At 40.0% G+C, this 22,953-nt stretch overlaps 1 protein-coding gene across 1 annotated transcript; it reads right to left on the bottom strand.

The window, feature by feature from the left end:
- Positions 1-1,162: 1,162 nt before the first annotated feature.
- On the bottom strand, positions 1,163-17,591 carry YIPF4 (Yip1 domain family member 4). The gene is made up of 6 exons (XM_005503843.3): positions 17,299-17,591; positions 13,615-13,768; positions 10,661-10,832; positions 8,130-8,207; positions 6,139-6,252; positions 1,163-3,764 (listed from the first exon to the last, which is right to left on the bottom strand). The coding sequence occupies exons 1-6, from the start codon at positions 17,381-17,383 to the stop codon at positions 3,627-3,629; spliced, it is 741 nt and encodes a 246-aa protein (XP_005503900.2). The 5' UTR covers positions 17,384-17,591; the 3' UTR covers positions 1,163-3,626.
- Between the last annotated feature and the right edge of the window lie 5,362 nt (positions 17,592-22,953).

The following is a 22,953-nucleotide window of genomic DNA, read 5'->3' as shown; positions in this document are numbered from 1 at the left end:
CGCCTCGGGGGCACCGGAGCGGGGATTTCATTTGCCTGCCCCGGCTCTGAGGCTCTTCTGTGCTTTGTGAGTCATGTGGGAGACCCCTTGATGAAGTTGCCTCCAGCTTTGGTACCAAGTGGAAAAGCGCTTGTCTGCTGCAGCCTGCCTTCGGAACCAACTCGGCCCCTGGAGAGGGTGTCCCGGCCGGGGCTCCGTCATTCCGGCGGGGCGGGGTTGACGTGGGGGGTCCCCTGTGTAAATACCACGGCTCAAGAATGAGTTGTTCACCCCAAATAGAAGAGAGGTGGTTGTTCTACTGATGAGAGCATTCTTGGTGTGAAGCAGTATTCACTATGCTTCAAAATGACATAACTATGATAAAACCTTTTGTATTGTTCCTTTTCACCCACTAGAATAACAACTTGTATACCCAAGACCACCTGTAGGCATTCTTTAAGTAGCGCGTTCTGCAAAAATATTTGAGAAAGCTTTTAGGTAACTGATGGTCTTAAATATAACGAAGTTTCAAATACAACGTTTCTTACAGAAGAGTATTTTTATTAGGACAGGCTGCTGTAGCAGGGAAATAATTTCAGCGATAGTGTCTCTGTGAAGAAAACACACACAGCAAAACAACCACACCAAAAGCGTGTGGGTATGAATACCACCCAGGCTATATCAAAATTGTCCTGAGGGCAAAATAAGCAAGCTTTTAAGCTTGCTTCACCACTTCAAGCGAAACATTAAAGACCAAAAAGGGTAGTGACAAAACTTAAAGCAGATCTGAAGCTCTATGTCTTCTCCACTTCAAAGCAATTGATTTCATATACTCTTCAAGCAGGTGCAACTTTTCTGATAGGCAGCAGAGTAGGTCTGATGGGTAGGAGATGGAAAAAGCCACGTGCACACACATGGATTTAGCTATTCTATACAGAAAATTGTTCAAAGACCGTGACTTACTAAGGTATGATATCCATGTCTCTACCTTGAAATGAGGTGTTGCACCTTGTAAAGGGAACTTTTTGCTAGATGAATGTGCTTCAAATTTCCAGCTTTGACAGACAAAAATAGTGTATATATATATATAAAATCACAAAAACTTATAGGCTCACAGCTTGAGATTGATGACATATATAGAAATAGAGATGTGTCTAAATTCAGTGAATATAAATGAGCTTCATACATTCTGTAAACAAGTTTAATTCAAAATTTTTATAAAATACATCTTGTATTTACACACATACCTCATCTAAAAATGTTTGTTAAATGCAAAGTTATTACAAATTATCAGAACCATTTGAGAGCTGTTTGTACATATTCCTTGCACAGCATATGCAAAAGGTGACCCTAGAGATACTAAGATTAAAAGGTGCAAATCTGCAGTTGTGTACAAAATATGTACTATGTTAAGTGCATATCTACATTGCATATTACATGTGCCAGGTCTGTGGAAATGAACCATTAAAATTGCAACTATGAATTTCACAGAACAATAGTACAGAGAAATTTGGAGATTAAATAGAACATTCTTGCATCCTTTGAATACTCAGTCATTTCAGATGCACAGGATCCATTATGGACATCTAATGAGCAGCTATGCTAAGAGGAACTAGCTTAAAGCTCTCTGACAGCCTCGTAACCTAAATGGTTGTGGTGATGTTAGTTAAACGTGTATTCATAGGGTCTGGACTGAGTCTTCTAATGCTAGTTGGATATTCCTGTTTAAAAAGAAATATAAGCCATGAAAAAGAGTGAGACCAGGTTATCATGCAAGATTTCAAAGCTAACATGCTTTTTTTTAAAAAAAAAATAAATTGTAATTGCCTTTTTTTTTTTTTTTTAGAATGTGGTATGAATGCTCAGCAAAACACTTGCAGATAAGTACTAAGCTGCTAGTGTAATTGGTTTAGTACAATTGTGCAGTAATTCCACCAGAACTTCTGCAGCACTCAAAAATTACGTGAAAAGTTGATCACTCTACCAGTTTTTCTCCTTTAATATATTACAAGCTAAGTATTACATTAGAGTTGATGCTGGACATAAAGTGTAAGTAGTTCCATTTAAAGTCAACACAAGTATTAGCCAGAAAAGCAGACAGAATAAGCTAAAGGTTTATGGTAAAGCTGGAATTTAAATATAGATTCTGTATCACTAACAACTGGTAAGTTACTAAAATGGCAAGTTACACAGTCTAAAAAGCTGAAAAAACAGTTCTGATAAGGAAGCAGGTCCATCATGGATCAAAGACAGCCCTGGCTATTACCTTGTCATGGTTGATTTTTATTTGCAGCATCAAAACAAAAAACCAAAACAAGACATGGGGAATGTTTTTTTTTTCTGTTACCAAAAAGAAACTTAAGATGCATTTGGCAATGCTAAATACTGAAGACTCCAAATGCGTAACTCAGTACCATGCAAAGCGAGCTTCCCTGGACTTCCCTTGTGAGGAAACATTACCATAAGGACCATTACATAAGCAATCAACACAGCACACAGGAAATATTTAACATGTCATCACGCTATTACATAATCCTTGGATAGTCAAAATTAGCAAGACCGTAACCGTTACTAAGGCTGTAATTCTGCCTCATTTAGTGGAGGGAAAATCTGGCCTTACAAATCTTCTTTTATTTCTCTTTACAAGAGATTAATAGTACTGGGGGGGAAAAAAATGGATGCGTGTTAAATACCGTGCTATTAAAAGCAAGACAGAGCAAGATGTTGTAAAACATAGTTAGGGAAGCATTATTTTTATTTTGTCATCATAAAATAACATTGTTTAAAGATCACACAAATTAGATAGATGGTCTTTTTTTCTCCAATGTTAAGCCAGCACTACAGATGAGAAAGGTGTTCGCCCGTTTCTCTGTAAATTTATATTTTTAAGTAAAATAATTTGATTCTCTAAATATGCATTTTAATTATGTCACACAGTAAATATCTTGCTCCTTTGGTCAGAGATAGGAAGTGAAGACTTCAAATACTTTTATCTCCAATTTTTAAAAACCCAATATACATCCTTAACCAAGGAGTATTTATGTTACACACAAGCCATAGATACAAAATACACAGTATATACATGTTTTGAAAACAAATTGGAATTTATAAAAAAACTCAATAGCCAATTCAAAGTAATTGAGGCACTAAATTAAAAGTAGTATCTTCATGTCTTGATTATACAGACTATTCTGTGAACAATCAGGACTGTTTCATAAATATATATTATCTACAGAATTTGCTGCGCCAAGAAAAGCCAGCTGTGTTTAAGCTCAAAAGAAAAATTGCACTTTGAGATTGTTACAGTTAACTTCTCATTTTTCTCCTTGAATATAGTAATCTGGTCCTAGTGCTTTTGGCACAGGTATCGAGTTGTGGGTTTGCTACACTTTCTTATAAAACACAAGGTTATTTTATTTTGTTCATTAAAATCTGAAGAGTCTTAAACAAACCTAGAACTTTGATACAAATCTATATAGCTACAATTGCTTCATTAAATAATATACACAAATATGCTCTTCAATCTTAAAACATCTTGACAACTGGATACAAAACAGTCACTTGTATTATCTCCAGCCTCTTTAATCTTATGCATTATCAGCCTGCAAGTCAATAAAATATGGTTTCTGGCCACATCTTGCACTAGATCACACCCCAGTATACAAGGACAGAAAATAAATGTATAATAAAAAGATTGGATAAATTAGAAGGGGTTTCTTGGTCTTGAATTCTTCTCCGACTAGTAATGATGCAGCGCTGTATGCAGCCCAAAAGACTCCAAATAACTGAAAAAGAAAATGAAAAGTCTTAGCTGACACCATAAGAAAAATCTCTCAAAATACCAAAATAAAAATCAGTTTTTCTCTCAATGTAATGGAAAAGAAATCCCCTCAAGAAGATTTTTGGGTGAAGAACTCCACACACATTAAAAACAAATACACTATGCATTGTCATCTAAGTTTAAAGAAATATTTAGCAAATAGGCATGTTATTTTCATTTGAGACATTTGTACTGAAGTGAGCAGCTAAGGATGTCCAGTAAGTTTTCTCTAACGTAAGACATACAGATACCACAGAGCAAACCATAAGCTTACAGGCACCGATAGCTTCAAACTTCACTGTATCAATAACTTTTCTTTCTACCTTGACTGTCCCCAACCTTTCTTTAACTCCTCCCTTTCTTTAAGTGAAAGAAGTTAATATAATTGACTCTTCGTCCTACAATATAGACCAGAAGGTTAAATCAGCATTTTAAATTTCAGGATTCCTCTGGCTTATAAGTTTTTCTTTAATTATGGTGCCCCCACTACAGGGTAACTAAACCTCACATTCCTATTCCTTTCAGGTGCAGTCAGAAGGCTGCCAAACTACAATCTGTGTCAAAAACTGTATTGCTTACTAAGTTATCAAAGAACCAGCTTATAAAGATGGGTAGAAGATAACATTACATATGAATAAGCACTATGTTATATGAAGTTAGCATGCATACTTAAAAAAAAGTCTCGAGGTCGGTAAACTTGACTCAAACCAACAAGGTTATAGCAAAGAGTAATATGACATTATTATCCTCTAGCAGCACCTTTGGTATTGATTTTTAAAAAAAGGAAAAATAAGGAAAAACACTTAAAACTGAGTGGCATGCAAGTTCTCTCCAGCAGAGAACTTTTTCCACAGTTCTGTCAGAGGACCTGAAGCCCCTTCAGGGATTATGTGGCCCAGTCAACTGCCATCATAATAACAAAATAACACAACCAAATGCTCCCCCCGCCTCCCACATGCAAAAAAAACAAAAAAAAAAAAACACACCACACTCAAATCCAACAAAAAAAATTGCATGTGATTGCATACTTTTGGTTTTGCAGGTCTGCAGAGATGGACAAGATCATGACCGAATTCTCTTACACACATGAAAAAAATTGCAGCAATTAAAGTAATTGAGATGCATTGCTCAAGTAGTTTACTTTGCTGATTGCAACTGGAAGAGAACTGACTGGAGTTTCACTATTTCACTGCAAGTTCCACAACTTTAGGACTGTGAAATATTTCCCCAAACACAAAGCTCTCAAGCCAGAAGCTGCAGAACTTATCACACTATCAGTAGTTTTGGTCATATGGGGCTTGTCCTGCATTTTCACACTAATGATGCAAAGACCTTGCACAGAATCGCCCTAAGTTAATGTGAAACTGTTAGTACTAGCCAAGTAACACAGGTTTCATTAACATATATTTATTTTCAAGTTATATATTAGTTAACTGGCAAGTTAATGATTGGCTTTCTGACCGTATCACTTAACAGTAATGGCAAGTTATCAAATCACAAACAGCAATTTTGTTATTAATCATACACTTTAGTTGTACTTCAATTATACTGTTTACCAGCAAGCTAAAAGGATAGAAATCAACCAAATCAACAGAACAAGAACTCCAAAAGTGTGCAGCTTAGCTATTAAAAGAATTTTCTCAGTCAACCCTTCCAAAAGTCCAGCAATAACTTGAAAGGCTACCTAAAGTGTTTTTAGAAGTACTGTAAGTGTTCAAGAATGTTATGTAGTTCTGGGATCTATCAGGGAACATTACGACTTTCATAAAAGGTGTCCAACAGCAGGTGGTATCAGACACGTTATTCTTGCTTTGTGCCTTATGTTCCACATCCGTAAAATCAGAACAATACTTACCTTCTCTGCAAAGGGTTTTAAAAACTTGGTACTGCTACCACCATGGGAAGCTCTCAGACCAATGACTAACGTCATACTCAGGCTGCAGAAACTAAAAATAAACTGGATGATGGGGGAAGGGACAAAACAGCTGATTTACAGATTCATCATCTTGAGGTTTAATTAAACATCCTCTTCTCAAAATTATAATCCTATGTATTTTATAGCATAGCAAATTACTTAAACAGAAGCTAACCTGATAACAACAGGTGTTATAGAAACAGCACTGTAAATCTCCGGGTACTCCAAAGAAACATTTAAACCAGATTTTGCTTGGCAGTCATGTCCACCATGCTAACCAAAAGGAAGACAGAGCTCACATTATAGCTCTGAATATTTTGACACATCACCATGTTGTCCTGAAACAGATGAATACCTGAAGTCTTAGACACGTAACTTAAGAAAATAACTGTAAACAATTCTCAATACATGATACTGAACTTACTTTTATTAGGGTAGAAACAACTTCAAATGATCCAACCACCAAAAGTACAGGTGCTATGACAATAAGGGGAAGTAGGGAATATCCTATCACACCCAGGACTTGGCCATAAGCAACCTGAAATTTTCAAGCACATAAAAACAAGCCTTTTAGTACTTAACCTTTGTCACCAAACACGATTTGATCTTGTTATAACAGTATGAACAGTGACAACAATGTGTTAGGTATTTATGAAATTTAAGCTAAAGGAATCTTGCTAGTATAAAATTGTTTTTTTATGCTATCCCTTAGAATTTTGCAAATAATAATTCAGTTTTCTTGAAAATATGTTGTCTTTTTTTAAAAAAAAAAACCCACAATAAAATTACAATTTTATCACTTCCAAGGTAAGTATTTACACAGGATCAAATATGTCATTCCACCCACTCCTCATATTTTCAAGTTCTGCCTTAAGTGATTCTCAACTACTACTCTCCATGGAGTGCATAAATCATACCCAGGAGCAAAGAACTACAACAGACCTCTCAGTCACCAGATGCCATCCTGCCTGTCACAAGCAGCAAAGAAACAGTTTTCTGCATTAACATACTCATATCCATTATACATAAACTCAAAGTACATTAATGCTTTTGGCGTCAGCGGAAGACCGAGAACCTGATCCCTTTAAGGCACAGAAATACTCTGATTTCCAGTTTAAATTTATTATGACTATCTTAAATGGATTTATTTGAAGTAACATAACTGGTTTTAGCTTTATAGGGATTAAAATGTCTGACGTTCCCCTATGGCTTGAAATGTTCCTGGGCATAGCTAGACTTCTTGGATTTAACAGGAAGAACAGTGCTGAAACAAGTGCCCATCCTGCAAGCAATCTCTTGTGGCCAATGATCCTTCACAGTGAACTGTGCAGACCTATACTTTCTCCCCAGTTCACACATTCTGGTAGCTTCACATTTTGAACCACAAAACAGATTGATTTAAGGGCATCTGGAATTAGGCTAGTATGCAGAAAAAACACAAAATCACATTTATAAAAGCTTTTTCTTTCGAAACAACTGTTCACACAAAGACTCCAGCGATTATGATTTAAAGGAAAATCTAAAAAATATTAAAGTAAATTTAAATAACGTAGGAATTCTTCAACACTAGTTCATCATTAATACAAGATGTGTAGTAAAAATATAAAAATCAAATATCACTGAATATTAAGTTCTTCACAATACAGTTCAACGCAATTTATGCTGCAGAGCTATTTTAAGAAGTTTCTACCCTCCTGAATCTTCCAGTTGTAGCTGTCTGTGGGCCTTGCTGCAAGTCGTTTTTTTGTTTACAACTGAATCACTTAGTGACTCAATTTGTAAACAGCTCAAACAACTATTCCAACCCTGCTGGTGCAAGTGGCTGGCGGGAGGGATGAAGGCCAGAATTTCCATTGGCTTTGCAGCTGAAGAACATGCGCTGACTTTCACCCTTTAACGGCTTCGAACTGCAACAGGCCAAGGATGAAAACAAACACTGGTAGGTGCTCTACCCACAAGGACATTATACAACTGCTGTTAGCCTCATTTATAACAAACAAACAAAAGATTAAATAAAGGGCAGTACGAGAGCAGTGCAAAGAAGGAGAAAGAGTCCCACCTAGCTCAGTGACCAAAAAAATAGAAAGCACTTGTCCCTCAAGAATGGACTTAAGCTCTGGAACACAGGCAGCTGGGTGAATTTCTGGGATTCATAATGTGAATTTCCAGATTGTTTATCACACCCAGCCGTGCCTCTGTAGCACAGAAAGATTAGCTGGCCACCTCTGTATTTTAGATTTTATTCTACAGGTCAAGAACCTGAAATGAAGATGTTAAACTTACCAACTGCATCCATTCATAGTTGGCTACAAGGTCTAAAGCCAAGCACCAAGAAAACCCAACTATTACTGAAAAATGTAGCCAAGAGACTTTACATTACCTCCCTCTATATCCTTTTTGCATACAGGTACTTACTTCTCCTCCAAGAACCCTGGCCAGTAAAAAAATTGTCAAGGATCCAAATATCCAAATAGTTATAATCCAAGAAACAACCTTAAGAGATAAAGAACAATTCATTTATATTAATCATTTTTATTGTAAGAAAGAAAAACTCATTTCTATTAATCCCTTTCACTGCAGTCAAGGATTTTATTATGCAAAACTGAATTCTAAATTGCGACAAGAATAGTTTTACTTAGTACCGCAATGCAACTTGAGAATAAAATTCAGAGGTTACATGTACAGAATCACATTAACGGTAAGTTTGGTGAACATGGAATGCACATGCAATGTGTTTTGTAAGTATTGTAATATTGTATCAGAGTAGGAAGAGTTCAGTTAAAACTAAAGCTAAGACCACCCTAGCTAAATGTCTTCATATCCCACCTATTAAAAATGCAGGCTCTGAGTTTTTAAAAGGCAGCCCAACCAAAACAAGGAGTTGAATTCTGTTTCTTTCATCCATAAAGATGCCACTTTATTCTTTACACAAACTGAGAACAGTCAGAAGATGTAGGGCTTTAACTTTCAGAAGAACTTGTAGGTGATTACAAATTAAGAAACCGCCCCAGACTCCTGGGACAAAGTCTAATTATTTTTTTCTAGTTTCTTTCATTGCTCTGCTCATAAACTGAAGAAGAAATCTTAAAATAATTCTCTGTCTTAACAGAACCTTCAGAGTAACTTAACTATTCTTGGAGTTGAGCCACTGGGAGGATTATAAGTGAAGCTCTCCCTTCTGAAATACCTTTTCAGAGGGAAACAACAAAATCAGCTCAGTATCTGTATTTCCAAATGTACAATGGCTGCACTTAAAAATTAAGTTAGTACTCAATTCAGTTTTATTGCATAATTAAAAGTTCCAGTTTCACAGAAGACTCAAATAGGGAATGATTTTTCTTTAAATTTAAAACCAGCTAAAAATCACAGCACCACTTCAAAAATTAAGGTAAATATAATAGCTTTATGCTATTTGTGAAAATAGTGCATGGTCTCCTTTTAATTCCTGCCTTCTTCCTCTGTCTAGAAGAAGAGGACCACACTGAATTCTCAGAGCAGGAATGCTTGTCTCCCTCCAGCTTTCAGCCCACCCATTCAATTCATAGAATCATTTTGGTTGAAAGAGACACTTAAGATCATCAAGTCCAGCCGTAACCTAACTCTGGCACTAAACCATGCCCCTAAGAACCTTGTCTGCACATCCTTGAAACACCTCCAGGGATGGTGACTCCACCACTTCCCTGGGCAGCCTGTTCCAGTGCTTCACAAGCCTTTCCATGAATAAGTTTTTCCTAATATCCAATCTGAACCTTCCTTGGTGCAACTTGAGGCCATTTCCTCTTATCCTATCACTTGCTACTCTAGTCTAGCTGCTGTCATCCTGTCGCTAGCTACTAGCTTTCCGTCCTCACACATAAACAGCACTCTCATATCTGTATGGTAAATGCACCATTTCTAAGAATCATTACACCTGTTGTTGATGTACAGCAGGTACTTGAACTGCAGGAGGTAGTTTATCTGTGATGGGATCAAGGAATGGTTCTTGCTTTGCCTGGGAGACAGCTCAGTGGTCTGTTTGAGTAACACAGTGGTTTAGTCCACTCGCTTCAAGTCTCATAGAAACAATATACTCAGAGTGAATTCTCAGTTGGCATTTGGTACACCATATGGAAGCCACAGGTCACAAAGCGAATTATTTTATCTCACCATTCACAAAAATCCTTGCATAAGCACATTCTGTTCATTTCCATATGGCTTATTGCTATGCTACGCTGCATTTAAAACACCTGTAACTACACATATAGTCAAAGATTTCTGCGGCAGGTTCACGTAGGCTCACATTCAAATTGTGACTATAAATGATACCACTTTTCTGTTTCAATCTGAAAGTAAAGGAAAAAAGCTAACAGTGTTCATAGAGGCCAATTAAATCTGCACAATGCCTCTGAATAGCTATTCATTCTGGAGTTCAAAAGGAATTATGAAAAAAGTCTATTGATCAAAGGAAAGTTAAGTGATAGTAATTGAGCAGAGAGGACAAAACAGCAAATGGCACTAATGAAGATTAAATACACCAGATAATGGCAATGATATAGTATGAATTAAACAAGTAGCTTTATTTGTCAGGAAATTAAAATTCATGACAACCAAATATATGTTCTTTGGTAACATTTTTTAGTAAGAAAAGCAAGTTAACAAAAGGTCACAATTAGATACACTAATATGACTCTAAATCCATTAGTATCAATCTGTTCCCTCTAAAAACCACATCTTTCCTTTGTTTTACTGCATAAGAAACTTGACGTTTCATCATGATTAACTTATCTGTGGGCTACTTAATACATTCCTTACTGCTGTCTTTCTACATATTAACTTGAGAAACAGCATTTGAAATTCTCCTCATTAGTATGTGAAGAAAATACTTTCTACCTACGTAAGAATGCAAATTGCTTAGCAATCATGTCCCTAAAGTTTTGATTTTTTTTAGGTAGAAGGCTTATACCTACCTTAAATTGTCCATATAATGAAATCATTGAGAAGAAGAGGACAACTGCCAGAGGACCCCAAAAGTCTGGATTGTCTCTGACTACCTGTCTATTAAACCCAAGAGATGGCATAGGCATCAACACACATCGAATTTTGTAGTAAATATCCTTCAGATCAATGTCAAGTTCTTCCCTGAAATTGTAAAGCAAGGGAGCGTTATTATACACCACAGTAATGAAATAGAGCTTAAAAAGTAAGTTCCAGGCAAACAGTACGTTTATAGACCAAATCTCCTGTCACCCATAAGGCTTTCCGAAGCCATGACTAACAAAGGAACTGTTCATCCATAACAAAGAAACACTACATCTTCATCCTACTTTCAGTAATTGGCGTGACACAGTTACATATATTTAATTATTCAAAAATCAATTACATGACTGAGAACAGAGAACATACACAATATACCATTAGGATCATTTTCTGACATGCAAGAACACATAACATTCATACCATTGTAACTACTCAAAAAAATAAAAACCATGCATAGGCAGAAGTACACAGTTGTGTATTCTGATGCTGAGTAGTTTGCCATGAGCACAGCTATTATGGAAAAATCTTATTTCGAATGCTACAAGAAAAAATACCTTTACATTCACTAATCAAACCATTCAAAATATATCAGGTAAAAGCAAGTTTTTAAAATAAAACGGGCTTTCACTTGCTTCACCAACAGCAGCTTTTAGCGGACCAGTTTATGCCAATTGTTTAATTAGTAGTTTCTTTCCAACATGGGTAAAAATAAACAAAAGTAAATTAAATCAGCAATAAATTCTATCAACAGATCTTGTTCTTCTATAATTGCCTTTGCCAGTCCCTGCTACAAACTATCTGCAAGCAGCTATAAATTGACCAGAAGACTCTTCTGCTTTGGAGGCTCTCAACAGGTCCATCTTGCCCTGATGGTGCTAGCATAACAGGAAGGAGGCAGACTTTCTTTCCAAGTCTACCTCTTTAACATTATGTGCAGAACCTTAAGACAGAACTGTAGGCCAGTGTTTTCCTTATGCAGCCATGACTGAAGAGCTCTGAAGAGTTGTAAGAGACTTGCAGAAGATAACCCTCTCATCTATATTTAAGACCACAGTGGAGAAAGATGTAAGATAGTATCTTAAGTCTGTTTTTTTACAACGCTTTGATTTATAACTTTTTCCTCAGAAAAGCTGAAGCAAGAAATAAATTCAAAGACATGATTCACCATAATTTCTCTTAAAAAAAAAAATAGCCTCTCAAGGCAATTTCAAGATTGCTATTACTGAAGCTATTTCAGAATTGATATTACTAACCTGTGACTTAACAACAGAAATTGTTCTTTAACTCAACCCTGAATCTAAAGAGTATACTAGAAGCACATTTTCCTCCATTTATCTAAACGGGAGGTAGCATTCCTATATTTTACTCTTACAACTATGTAAGACAAATATTTCCTTCCTGGAAATAATTATTTCTCATTGCCTAGGGCTTCTGACAGTTTCTCACATGAACTGTCTTTCGCATAAAGCTGAGAACTACCTCACCTAAGAAGTGATGGCAGCTGTAGCAGGAAACAAGGGTCTGGCATAAGGCTCTCCAATGAGACAGAAAAAAAAGTCACTCTATTGAATGAAATGCTGGCACAGTAGCACCACATCAGTGAACTCCCCTTAGCTGGCTGGTATTGTTCAAATCTATGGTAGGATTCAGGTTACCAGGCTTTACAGTGTTTGTTCTGGGAATAATCAGAACTGCACAAGAAGTGCTACATGAAAATGAGATTAAGGTCATCTCTGTTAGGATTATTATAGTCATCCTGTTTGCCACAAACTTATCACTTCCATGGCATGCTCTCCTCGCTTCTAGCAATCAGCAGCTATGAACACTCGGCTGTCTTTGAATCACAAACTTGGTTTTCGCAGTATAAAAAGTTACACAGAAGAGGGAATTAATATGTTGTCACCTCAGTACATCATTCTGTTTCTTAATTAGAAGTTGGAGGTTTACAGAACAGACTTATTCACACAAGGAGCTACTTTTGCACACTTAAAGTTCTTTTCAAGTAGCAGTTTCATCATTAAGCTGTTCAGACGCCTGTTCTCTCCCAACACTCTAATTTCAGTTCTCCAGAGTACTCTCCTGCTCACTGAAGTTTTTTAGAGCATCATTATATTTAATTTGCACAGGAAAACTGTGAGACACTGCCAATGAAGTTGCTTATGTGCAGAACAAGGACTAAGACTCAGGCTGCCTGACGTACAGTGCAGTAACCATAAGATACAAGCTTTCTTCAGCCAACAACCCCTCTGTGAACAGAACAAGGGATGCAGAGATTTTCAGTTTTAACGACATTTTCATCTTTCGACACTAGCACCGTTTTAATCTATCTTTATACAATAAGATAGCATCAAAGATTATAAAGTTTGTACTGCCTTGCTTCTAGCATCCCTATTGTAATAAGCATGATTCACAATGCATTTACTTCAGAGTAAATGACAGAATTTACTAGATTTACTCACACAAATCTTTCCACAGGATTGTCTTAGCCTCTGATTCTTTTACAGCATTAAGAAACTCACAACATCAGTGTCAAAGATAGAAAGAATGTAATCTAATTTTTTAAACCATTACAAGATAAACAGATAAGAGCGGAAAAGACATAAAAGCTTTATACTTATAGAGATTAATAAAATTGGATTTTACTTCCTCCTTCCTTCCTCCCCCAGTGAATAACAAGCCTCTCTTATACACTAAAAGTCAAACCCATAATGAAAAACATAATATTTTCATTGCTGCACCAGAAAACACTCATTGGTCAAGTACTTTGCCAGACAGAATTCCAGTCACAGCAAAAGGCTGTGGGACAACTTAAGAGGCTACAAGTTGTTTGTTTTTTTCCTACACAGCTAATATAGATAGATATCAAAAAACAATGATGACATACAGGAGTGGCTTGTTATCTTCTGGGTCATCATCTTCTACTTCCAGAAGCCAGCCATAACCTCTCTGTCTTAGGAATGTAGTTGCAGTAGATTCTTTGATGAATTCTCCTCCAAGATTTAGCTTAACATCTGGAGTTGTTATGGAGCCACTAAGATCTTAGAGAAAAAGGGAGAAAAATGTCTTTTAATGTCTTGCCAAAAGCCATTTGATTTCAAAAGTACTGGAAGATAAACAATGGATATATAAAGCTGCATGTGCTGGTCATGATCATGAAATATTCAAAATTATAGACTAAAATTATACATTAGCAGATATGTAATTTGAAAGGGTATTTCTGGTTTGAATGCGGTAGTAATAATCTGGGACATAAACCAACGTTGTTAAGTTTTAGCTTCTAGATGGAACTCCTGTTTTGATTACACAGTATTAAGGTATGACAAAAAGGCTTTGATTTGTTCTTTATCATTAAGCATTAAAAAGGCACAATAGGAGTTAACTAATGAAAGCCTAACAATACAGTAAGTTATGGATTATTTACCTTTTTTTTGCTGGCCATACTATACCTCTTTTGGAGCCCATTCCTGCACAGTGGCATTATTTCAGCCAAAACCATTCTCTGCTTTTATGTCAAATTTTTCATGAAAGAGAAGCATTTGTATATGCTTTTATTTGTAGCCTGCCTTCAACACAGGTTAAAAAAATGGTTGAGAAAGAATAATATCAGAGAACCCTAGGCTCCAGCCAATAAAAGGAAATACAAGGAGTTCTCTTCAATATGCTATGATCTTGCTCTGCCACAGTACTAAACAAAACAAAACGAAGAGCAATTTATGTATGTTCTGGCTGTATCAAAGTCACCAATAAATACTAATTTTATTTGCTCATTGTATTCAGTTATATACAGATGAAAATACAATATAGTAACTGAAAATATATGAATCAACTTGAAGAAAGAAAAATATAGAATAATAATTATTGCTTTAGGAAATCATGCATTTCCATTATTTGCTGAAAAAGAAAAATCCAAACAGAAACATGTACAGTTTTCGTACAAACCTTATCACAAATATACTGGAACCCAAAAACTCTCTTCTCATCCAATGTCTTTTCACTTCAAAGAAAATCTTATTTTGCTTTTTCATTATCATGTGTTCTTCACATAAAAAGTTCCTAGGCACAAATTTCCCAAAACACCTAGCTATAGCAAGTATCTCTGAAACACATACTCAGTCAAGTCAGGCCACATCTGTAGATTAAATTTGTGACATCTTCTATCAAAATTCAATATAGTTTTATAGAAACAAGATGCATACAGTGACGGAATGTCACAGTCTTCAGCCAGCATGTTTGAAGCGTTCACTGATCATTCAGTATCGCAATTAATTTAACAGAATAATCCTTCCCAAATCAGCTTTTGCTAGGCCACTCAAGCTTAAATTCAAGCTTCTCCATAAACGCTTTTCAGCTGTTTCATAATCATGAGTTAATAATCCATTGCTTTGATTTTTCCAACAGCACCTGCACAGGATCCTTATAAAGATGACCGTAAGCTAAAGAAGGAATTTCACTTTGCTCCTGTAAGTATCGGCACACATACACCATTCTCACCAGACACAAGTAAGCCTTCCTCTGCTGCTTACGAAGGCAGGAAAAAAGAAAAATGTATTCTTAATGGCTGCACGTCAAGGCAGAGAAAGCCTCACCAGTTTTCTGTTGTCACTGGGACCCTTTTGTGATTTAAAAATATTTGTTTATGCTACAACATAACACTGCATCCCAAGGAGAGGTTCTTGCTATTCTTCGTGCACAAATGTGGCTGTCAAAATAAGCAAATGTAACAGTCCAACCAGCCAATTATTTCTCCTTTCTCAGTGACAGCTGAAGATCCATCCTGAGGCAGAGGAACTTCTACACAAGTCTTATTTACCAAGGCTCCTTTTAGCAGTTGATGACTGGTAAACACCTACAATCACACTTTTTAATCGTGAAACCTATTAACATGATCTTAAGTCTATTTTGCAAGATATCTCAGGTGGGACATAAAGCTGCAGAAAACAATGAAAAAAAAAATATGCTACCTCCACTTCTACAGACTGCTTTGAATGAGATGGTTAACTGCAAGCCAATGGAGAGGAGATGAATCTGCCAAGAACTGATGGTTCTGATGCCCACTAACAAGAGTTAAGGTGCCTTCACTGCTACTGGCTCAGGCAGAACAGCACAGAAGCAATGCTGAGGTACCTCACATGCCTCATTTCAACCACACATTGTGGAAATGTGTCTCTGGTTTCAGTTTTGAAAAAGCAATACAAGAGGTAAACAAAAACAAGCTAGTTTGTTCATTATGCCGTCTGTCCACTTAATTGAGAATACCTCTTCTGCATTCTTCCCCACAAACAGTTCCTACCTCTCGTGGAAATAAGATGGGAAAATAAAACCTTATAATTCTATTTTTCATATGGACGAGGATTTGGAAAACAAATAGAAATTAGAGAGCCATGTGTTTAATTTTGCTTGGTTTTCCTTGTTAGGGAACGCCTACACAGCACTTTGCAGACAGGACTACACTTGAACAGGTAATGCCTTGCTTGTGTTCATAAAGAACACAGAGCTGAATACAATTCAACACATCCTACTGGAAAGGTGGCTGTATTAGACTGGGTTCAGCATTGCTCAACAAATACTTCCAGAGGCAATCCAGAGAGTTTCCATTCAGAGGTACATGGATCCTTTTTCAGGCCAAGGTGGATAAGAAATACAAAACAAACAAAAGAAAAAACACAGCCAAGATCGTAGCTGTTGATTAGCATTCCTTGTCAGAAGGACTGGGAAGTTCCCCAAAGTACAGGTATTCTACAGCAAGTTTTCCATTTCAGTAGTTCTTTACCAGGGTGGGGCACCTACGGATTTATACAGTTTCCTGCCCCTGTCCGCAATTACAACAGTAATTAAACATATATATAAAGCAGAATGCTTATTGTTTAAATGGGTAGAGCCCAAAAGGTCATTCTCCATCAAAACAAGGTAGTACTATGTTGACTCTTATGTGTTCATTTTTGCAGACTTAAGGCTTCATGGCACATTCAGGCAGAACACCACAGCCATTAATGCAGCAGTAAGGCAGCTGGCCACACTTCATCCCCTAAACTACACACAGGGCTCCTTCCCGCCCCTGCTCGCTACTGTGCTGAAATGAGACACAGCACAGAGCCTTTTGCACAGCACTACAGCGAACGTGAACATCCAGTACGAGGTCCAGTAGACACCAAACTGCACTCCCAGCAGGGCCGGAAAGAAGAACCGTCAGTGACAGCGCCTGTCACAGTGATGTCAGGTCGCCGGGCGCAACCTCGGTTACGGCTTCAGCAAACACAGGGAACGGAGCGGCTCGGCCGGCTCTGCCGCGCTGGTGCTTCCGCCACACGGACGGCGCAGCTGCTCGCACGGGCACTCAGCCCCGCTCCCGGCAGCCTGCGACGGCACAGTCCCGCAGCCTGAGGGCAGCGGCCACCTCAGCCACCCGCTCCGCCTCCAGCCACGCCATCAGCCCGGAGGGGGAGGGGGGAAGAGGGGAAGGGAGGCACCTCTCGCCTCAGCGGCACGGGAGCCGCGCGCTCCCCCGGGGCCTGGCTGAGCCCTTCTCCCGGGAGAGCGAGAGCGGCCCCAGCCGCGGCGCCGCGCTCACCTTCGGCGTCTGCTGAGGAGACAAAGGTGAAGTCCCCGTTGCTGGGCGCATAGAGCGGCGGCTGCTGAGGGCCCGGGGGCTGCATCTCCCCGCCCTCCGCGGGGCCGCTGGGGGCAGCGAGAGGCGAGTGGGCACCGGGGCCTTCGGCCTCCGCGATCCCTCCTGCGGCGGCGGCAGGTACCGAAGCACAGCGCGCAGCCGCCTCACAGGGCAACAACAAGCGACACCTCCCCTCCCATTGGCTGCTTGCAAGGCGCGCCGTGATTAGCCGCCGCAGGGCCAATACTGGTTCTGTCTCGGGGAGTGCGGTCACTTCCACTCCTGTATAAAGCTTCTCCTGATTGGACGAGGCGTGACCCGGCGGTGGGAGGGCGCAGGTTGCTGCGGGCGCTGTCTCTGTGGCTCTCGCCGCACCGTCCGGCCAACAGCCGCTGCAGCTTCCCGAGCCGCTTCCTTCTTCCCCCTCACCTCCGCCTTCGAGGGCGTCTCGCCGCTGCCGGCTCAGCGCCCGGTGCCGCCAGCACCTACCTCCGCGGCCGCAGGGGCGGCGCCGAGATGCGGCGGTGGGGACGGTGGGCGGGGGGCTGAGGCTGCAGCGCGGGGGTCAGCCCCGCCGGCTGCTGAACGTGCCCCCGTTGTAGTGCCCGGTGCTGTCACCTTCTGAGACCCGCGGGTGAGCGGATCGGGACGGCGCTTGGGCGTCGAGGCAATGCGCTGCAGCCGCCCCCTTCCCTCCCCCGAAACACAAGTGTTCTTCCAGCGAGCGCGTCGGGGGCAGCCCGGCCGGCGGGGCCCCGCGCACGGTGGGAAGCAGCCCCCGTACCCCGGGGGCTCTGGGGGCGGCGGGGGCGGCTCGGCCTGCAGGCTGCTGCCGGGCGGGACCCGCTCGCTTCGCCACGGGCCGTGCTGGGGACGCGAGGGGTGGTGTCCGACCTCCCAGAACGGATTGGAAAGCTCACAGCAGAAATTCGGCGTTTGGAGGACCCCGGGATGGCAGCTTCACCCCCTCGCTGCCACCTGCAGCGGTATTCCTGGTTTTCTTCTACAAGTCGTTCATAGGGAGATATTTTCGTCTTATCTTTCTATATGCTGCTTGACCCATGTAATCAGCTTCCTGCATACTACTAAAAATAGTATTTTGAACTTACAGTATCAAAAAGATTGTGAATACTTATCCTTTCAAATACAACTCTGGGCTTCTTATTTTTCTTTCTTTGTTGAATAAAAGCATCATCCCAAGTATTTTCCTTCCATGATAGATATGAAAAAATGCATACTTCCTTTTGACTATTCAGAAAGATTTGCCTCCATTTTTACTATCTAGTGACATTTTGTGTGGCTCTACCTTCCAGTATTGTCATGATCATCTGCAACCCGTTTACTAATTGTTTTCCATATATGATCCTAAATCTGTTCTGTTACCCTACACAATTTTTTTTCTCCCCCATTGTTTTGGATTTGCCTCCTCTCAGTATCTAGATGCAGTTTTCGTGGTACTTCTAAAGCTATGCCTGGTCCCCGTATATTAGTGGTATCCTTTGTAGTCCAGTGCAGTTCTGAGGTTTCTGGACTGCTCTCCTGCAATTCCCTTGTCTAGAAGGAAATCTGGCACAGTCACAAATCAGACATAGAATACTCTCCAGAATGGCTGCCTTTTCAGTTCATAATCAAAATGCATTTGCATATCTAAACAGTTCTCCCAAAGTTTAATTTGCTATATCCAATGTGGCCCTTGTACCAGGCCTTGCCAGCAGCAACTGATGAACACAACAGGATAGATTTCAGTTGGAAGGGACCTATGAGGATCATCTAGTCCAGCTACCTGACCACTTCAGGGCTGGCCAAAAATTAAAGCATATTATTGAAGGCATTGTCCAAATGCCTCTTAAACATGGACAGGCTTGGGGCATCGACCACCTCTCTAGAGAGCCTGTTCCAGTGTTTGACCACTGACTCACTAGAGAAATGCTGCCTCATGTCCAGTTTGATAACCTGCAAAGCTTCATAAAATGGTCCGTTCATGATCTGACCAATGATCGTGCTGTGAAACTTGTTTTTGACTGGCCTGCAAAGAGACCTGTGTAGTACTAAAGAAGCTGTAAAATAATATGATTGAGATCCGGTTGCCAGTCCTTGTTATAGTAGGATGACGAGGACAATGGCTCTGGTTGTGATCTATGTGAACCGGACTTTTTACGTGTTCAATGACTGCTAGATTTAGCAGAAAAGCTGCCAGATAACTCTGCTTAGACTTAGCCATGAGCTCCTTCCCTCCTCTCCCTGCTAAATAACAGCACATTTTTTCTCAGAGGACCCGTTTTTTTTCTGATACCTCAGGGAAACAGGCTGAAATTTGGTATTCATTCTACATGTATTTAATTCTACTTCATACATAGAATTAATTAATTATCATGGAGTATAAATATGGATGTATTTTAAATTTAAAAAGCTACAAGATTATAAATTGCGTTAGAGCAGTGGTTTGATTTGGAGAAGGAACCTCCTTTCTCCTATATATCCCATTAAAGGAAATCACTGTGAGTTCCATCTCAAATAATTTTGAACAAGTAAAAGCCAATCTGGTTTTTATGGGGAGAGCATACTTTGCCATATCCAACCGTAACTGAAGTTTGCCTTGATATAAAATATAACTTGGGTTCAGGTTCTCTGTGCACATTTTACAGTGATTATCAATTTCCTTGCAGTTACAGAAGTCACCTGTAATTGCATGTAACCTATTTTTTAGCTGAAAATTGTCTTCATAATACAAAACAACCATACCAATATTTGTTTAATTTTATTTCCCCTTTAAAAGGTTGAGCAATCAAGACATCTGGTAAGAGTAACTAATTTTCTTAACTGTTATGTGCAACTTGTTTGTTACAGGACCTTTGCAATAGATTTCCTTCAGTTTCTGATGTCTCTTCCTCTTTACTCTGTTATAACCAGAATTCAAGGTGCTTTTGGATGATGCTCTTAGTTGTACCATTTATTCGTAGGTAGTCCTGCAAGGAGCAGAGATTGAAGTTGATCATCCTTACGGGTCCCTTCCAACTCAAGATATTTTATGATTCCGCTATTATATTTACCTACACTGATATGATTGTGCTATTCCCTGTTGTTGCTGGGATATCTCAGATGATTCTGGAAGCTGTGCCTTCTATAGGATGCCAGACACATCTGGTTTTGGACAAATTTAGAGTCATGGCGTCATATCACCATAGAATCACTTAGGATGAAAAAGACCCTTAAGATCATGAAGTCCAACCATTAACCTAATGCTGCCAAGTCCAACACTAAACCACATCCCTAAAAACCTCGTCTACGTGTCTTTTAAACACCTCCAGGGATGGTGACTCAACCACTTCCCTGGGCAGCCTCTTCCAATGCCTGACAACTGTTTCTATCAAGAAGTTTTCCTAATATCCAACCTAATCCTCCACAGGTGTAAGTTGAGGCCATTTCCTTCCATCCTATCACTTGTTACCTGGGAGAAGAGCCCAACACCCTCCATGTTACAACCTCCTTTCAGGTAGTTGTAGACAGCGATCAGGTCTCCCCTCAGCCTCCTTTTCTCCAGGCTAAACAGCCCCGGTTCCCTCAGCCGCTCCTCATCAGACTTGTGCTCCAGGCCCCTCACCAGCCTGGTCACCCTCCTCTGCACTCTCTCCAGCACCTCAGTTTCCTTCTTGTAGTGTTGGGCCCAAAACTGAACACAGGATTCAAGGTGCAGCCTCACCAGTGCTGAGTACAGTGGTACAATCGCTGCTCTGGTCCTGCTGGCCACACTATTCCTGATGCACACCAGGATGCTGTTGGCTTTTTTGGCCACCTGGGCACACTGCTGGCTCATGCTCAGCTGGCTGTCAATCAACACCCCCAGATGCCTCTCTGCCAGGCAGCTTTCCAGCCACTCTTCCCTGAGCCTGTAGCTCTGCCTGAGGTTGTTGTGACCCAAATGCAAGACCCAACACTTGGCCTTGTTGAACTTCACACAACTGGCCTCAGCCCAATGATCCATCTGGTCCAGATCTTTTTGTGCAGCCTAGGCTCCTTTAGGGTCCTTTTTTTTTTTCTTTTAAAATTTGGTTGGGTTGTTTTTTGTGTAGTTTGTTTGTTTGTTTGCTTGCTTAATTTAACTATTTATCGGGATAACCACAAAGAATGCCATGTCAAGGAGTTGCTTCCACTTAAGGCAAACCTGTCGCTTGCTTCATTGCAATTCTTATTTATTGAAGCTGGGTTTAAAAACCTTCAAGGAGTTTGATACCTGTGTCCTAACAAGGCCAGCAACATACACCGCCAGAACAAGACTTGGACGTGTGTGGGACAAAAGTAGCGTACCTCTTGATAAACGTCAGGAGTATCTCTCAGAGCACTGTAAAAGAGTGGGAGGACAGAAATGAGAAAGAGAGGACATCTCACATGGGCTCAGCTTTGAGGAGGAAACTTCGGGCAGCGATAATTAATGACACAGTATTATGAATTGGATGAGTAACAAATGCACATTTTATTAATGTGCCAAACGGGAGCAGTGACAAATAAGATGGGCATGCCAGGCCGGGTGACTGGTTCTTTCCTCATTTGATGGCTTCATGCACTGGACCCAATGTTATCCACGTGCTGTATGATTTTCAAAGTACAACTAAAATGGAGGTTGATGTGAAGCAGAAGACAATTTTGTGACATTGCTGAGCCTGCCTAGCAAAGAAGGGATCTTGTTCACTATTTGGAAATATTTTCCATGTTTTCTCACTGTCTGTGATTCTGACTATGATCTCTGTATGAACATGGGCAAGTAAGTCATTCTCTTTCTCTGCTTTCAATGAACTATTTATACAGACATTCATTATAATTCACTGTCTTATTTTTAAACATGATTTGGGTAATAGAAGGAACTTTTAAAAATTATCTCTTTTCCTGGGGTCTTTTTGACCAGCTGAGAAACAAATCAAATTTCACACAGAAGAGACACTGAAGGCGAGAAAGATATTCTGCACATGCTTACCTAAAACAAGAACAGTGAGTAGATTTTCAAGAGTTGCCCCTCCTGCTGCGCTGTCATACGAGAACAGTGAAGGATAGAGAAACACACCTGATCCAGGCACTCTGGATTTTTCTCAGCATTTGCTCAAATATTAAGATTTTGTCTGTCCTCCCCCTCCTTTCAGCCCCCTTCTCTTTCCCTTCAGCCTCTGCAAGTGAGCGCCCCTTTGTCCCCTGGCGCGGCTGTGCCAGCGGAGGGCACTCCAGCTCCGCTTTTGCCAGATCAGACCTTGCCCAGGGTGGGATCCGAACAATTCAGGGTGGGCTTCTGGAAAAAAAAAAAAAAAGGTTCAAAACTAGTTGAGTAACCTGTTTCACCCGGATGCTGCTACTAGATTTCTCAGCATTTTCTGCATTTTCCCTTTCTGTGCACTTTAGAAATGACCTTCATTGATTAAGACCCCGACTACATGCAAAAATGTGAGCGATCATAAATTGCTCCAGTTGGTCTGCTGAAGTTCAGGTTGTCTTGTAGCTTATTGCAGACAACCACCCTTCTGTGTATCTTAACTGTTCACAAGTGCTGGCCTTGCTTCTACCACCAGTAGGACAATTTGCTTGCTCTCTGGCTTACTGTGTAGTAGTAAGGGAAAGGAAAAAGGGAAAGTA

This window comes from Columba livia, chromosome 3 (assembly GCF_036013475.1).
Source record: "Columba livia isolate bColLiv1 breed racing homer chromosome 3, bColLiv1.pat.W.v2, whole genome shotgun sequence".
Lineage (NCBI taxonomy): Eukaryota > Metazoa > Chordata > Aves > Columbiformes > Columbidae > Columba > Columba livia.
The sequence above is the reverse complement of the archived record's forward strand: the minus strand, read 5'-3'. Positions and strand labels throughout refer to the sequence as shown.